The sequence below is a fragment of the Octopus bimaculoides genome, chromosome 17 (genome assembly GCF_001194135.2).
Source record: "Octopus bimaculoides isolate UCB-OBI-ISO-001 chromosome 17, ASM119413v2, whole genome shotgun sequence".
Lineage (NCBI taxonomy): Eukaryota > Metazoa > Mollusca > Cephalopoda > Octopoda > Octopodidae > Octopus > Octopus bimaculoides.
Genome location: NC_068997.1, coordinates 37661387 through 37664522, shown reverse-complemented (window position 1 = coordinate 37664522; position 3136 = coordinate 37661387). Strand labels below are relative to the sequence as shown.

The 3136-nt window shown below is 34.2% G+C and overlaps 1 protein-coding gene across 1 annotated transcript in view; it reads left to right on the top strand.

The window, feature by feature from the left end:
• The window catches only part of LOC106871423 (contactin-2), a 229293-nt gene that overhangs the window by 222347 nt on the left and 3810 nt on the right, over positions 1-3136 (top strand). Inside the window, exon 24 of the mRNA XM_052973899.1 lies at positions 2234-2408. Coding sequence (XP_052829859.1) covers positions 2234-2408 — 175 coding nt within the window. The remainder of the gene's footprint in view (positions 1-2233; positions 2409-3136) is intronic.

Sequence of the window (3136 nt, the reverse complement as noted above, 5' to 3'; positions counted from 1 at the left end):
CCTAGATCCAAGGCTCCTTCATTGGAATTTCAACATCAACATCAGGGTATTTTTGCTTGTATGTATGTATGTATGTATGTATGTATGTATGCATGTATGTATGTATGTGCAGATTTGTATGTTTTATGTGTATATTCTCATGCATATAGTTGCATATCTAGACATGCTCATATATATTTAAATGATAAACTTCTGGAATGTTTTACAGATTTTTACAGTTCCATTGATGGAGTGGATCTGTAGTTTTCGAAATAGATTTCTCCTTTCTGGTTTTGAGAAGCCTAATTTCTCAAGGTAGTGTTACATATTTTAGCTCCATAATTACAGGTATAACTCTTAACTTATACTCTGGATAAAGTAACTTCAGATCTCAATAGTTCAGTATAGGTGTTCTCATTTTCACTGATCTTCAGCTTTATGTTAACATCCGCTGGGAAGCTAATTTCCACAACTGTGCACAGTTTCTCGTTTCTATCTCAAATAATTATTTTAGGTTTGCTGTGCTTATATTTTATTAAGGTCTTCACTGGTACATTCCACCAGTACTCCTTTTTATTATGAGTGGCTATGGCTTCTACCATATTGTAGGTTCTACAACGTCATGTGTCATCGGTAGATAATACCGTAATGACATTTTCGGACAGCTGCTTATGATGTGAGTGATATCTTCAGTGTGAAATTCACAAAGTCTGCATCGGTTGTCACATTTTACGGCTTGGTTTGCATCTCTATCTCTTTTGTGCATTAGGTACTTGGTTGATATTTCCTGTTCCTGGATTGTAAACGCACCCCCTTCAAGGTGGCAAGTAGTAATGCGGCAATTGGTCCATGCTAAACTGCTTTGATGATCGATGTTGCTATCATCACGGAGCTTTCTACTAACATATCCATGTATTGTCTTCTGCTCATATAGGCTCAGCCTTTCATCTGATGATACGTTGCGGTAGATTCGTGAAACTTCTTTGGGCATGTGTTCTAGGTTATCAGACAAAGAGTGTTGCTCAAGGAGCTGCCTTCAAAGTCTTATGATATTATCAGCGTCATGTATGCAAACTTGGTCAAAGGATGCACTTCGACACTTGGTTGTTAAAAGACGTTGCCAGAGATAAAACATTCAAAGGCATTTTGGGTCGATGTTATGCCTCTGCTGCTTTGTTTTCGTTTTAGGTTTATGTGGAAATTATGTGTGCTTGTTAGTATTTTTGGGGTTTACACATCGATAGCTCGGATCTCATCAATCGTCCAGTCAAGCAGCCAAATGTTGGTATGAGTACTAGCACTGCAAACACATTGTGGGCCACTGTTTTATTGAATACAGAGGGTTCTGAGGTCCAAATTTTCTTTATACGGCTGTAATATTCTTTAGTGACAGGTGTTTTGTTACAGGTGTCATTGTAAGATGTATGTATGTATGTATGTATGTATGTATGTGTGTGTGTTTCTTTGTATGCACTAGATATCATATAACATGATTAATCACATAATATATAACTAAACTGATGAATAATTTATCCAAGCATTCCCGAAGTTTTCATTTCGATGTAAAAATATCGCGTTAACAACATACTCTTTAGCAATATCTCTGTGAAAGACACCTAAACTGAATGGTAGTATTGAACCAAGCAGCCTGTTAGACATACCACTAAAAATATGCTTGAATTAAATAAAATTAAGCTGACGATTTATTAAGAGTTGAAAGTACTCCCCGCCTTTTTTGCAAGGAATGTTTTAGAGCCAAACAATAATCATTTCTCTAAGATACATGAAGTAAGTGGTTTGGGGAGAAAATATTCCTGTATTCAGAGCTGAATGTCCTGAACTTTCCTTCACATTATGACATACCAATACTAGGAACACTGAAACATTTATATATACTGGGGAAATTTGAATTAGAGAAGAAATCATCCGAACTATATTTTGGCATAACTGGGCAGTCCAAAATATGAAATAATACATATTGGCATTAATGTATTGAAACTAACATCATGTAAATGATCTCTAGGGTCGAACTATCAATGACGGTACTTTGTAGCTCAATAAAGTAGATAATAACGATGATGGTTTATACTGCCAGTTTTCTTAGTATCTTATGCAAAATTTATTTAATGACTTCCGAAACTATTCCTTGGATTTTCTCTTTTTTACATAAGAAAGTGTTTTTTACAGTTAATATGCAATTTCATAAAATAATATTGCTAATATAACGTTCAAGTGAAATGTATTCATATTTTAGCTATGTTACCAATCTGTAAGAGAAGTCTGGAACTTGGAAAACTGCAAAGATATTGGCTTCGTTGAAAGTGGCGTTCTTGACAATCTGGAGAAAGACGTTTTATATAAGCTGAGAGTTTTAGCTTGGAGTGCTGATGGCGATGGTAAAAAGAGTGAAGCTATATACTTCACACTTGGTGAGTAACATAACTTATTAGAAACAGCATACAAATAATTAGACTTTCTAATAAATATTTCGAAATGCTTATTTGTACTTTTATATTAAAAATCAAACATTTAGAGAACCAACTTTATGTATAGTAAATCTGTAATTGATGTTACAACTCATTCAGTTAATTTCGCTTTTGAAGACGAAATTACTTTTGTGATGAAATTTTTTTACAGAAATACGTTTAAGCTATATGTTTGTATATTTTTATAAGTTATCAAAAGAGGTATAAGCAATAACTTTTCCAGGCCTTCTCATATTAATCGGGAAAGGACTGATGTACAGTTTAAGCATCTGTGGAACGATGCCATGCAGAAAACAACGTTGATGGAATGGCGAATTACTGTGGAGTACAGTTTTGAGAAGAAAGACTTGGGTGATATATTTAATGCAGGATATGGGAAGTTAAAACAATAAAGGTTATGAGTAAAAAACCATGGGTGTGTCTGGGGGCAAAAGGTTATACTGGTACATAGTTCAGAGAAATATATTTTAATGTATCATTTGTAGATGTAGAAATGAATAGCTTGGTTGTATGTTAGTAATTTGAACAAGTTGAGTTTACTTTGATGGTGTGATTGGAAATGTTGTGTATGATATGTTCACTGCTATTACTACTCTTGCATCAGTAAAGCTGATCTATCAACAGATAGCCATATTTGATGTTGTGAACGATGTTTGTTTGCTTAAAACAAT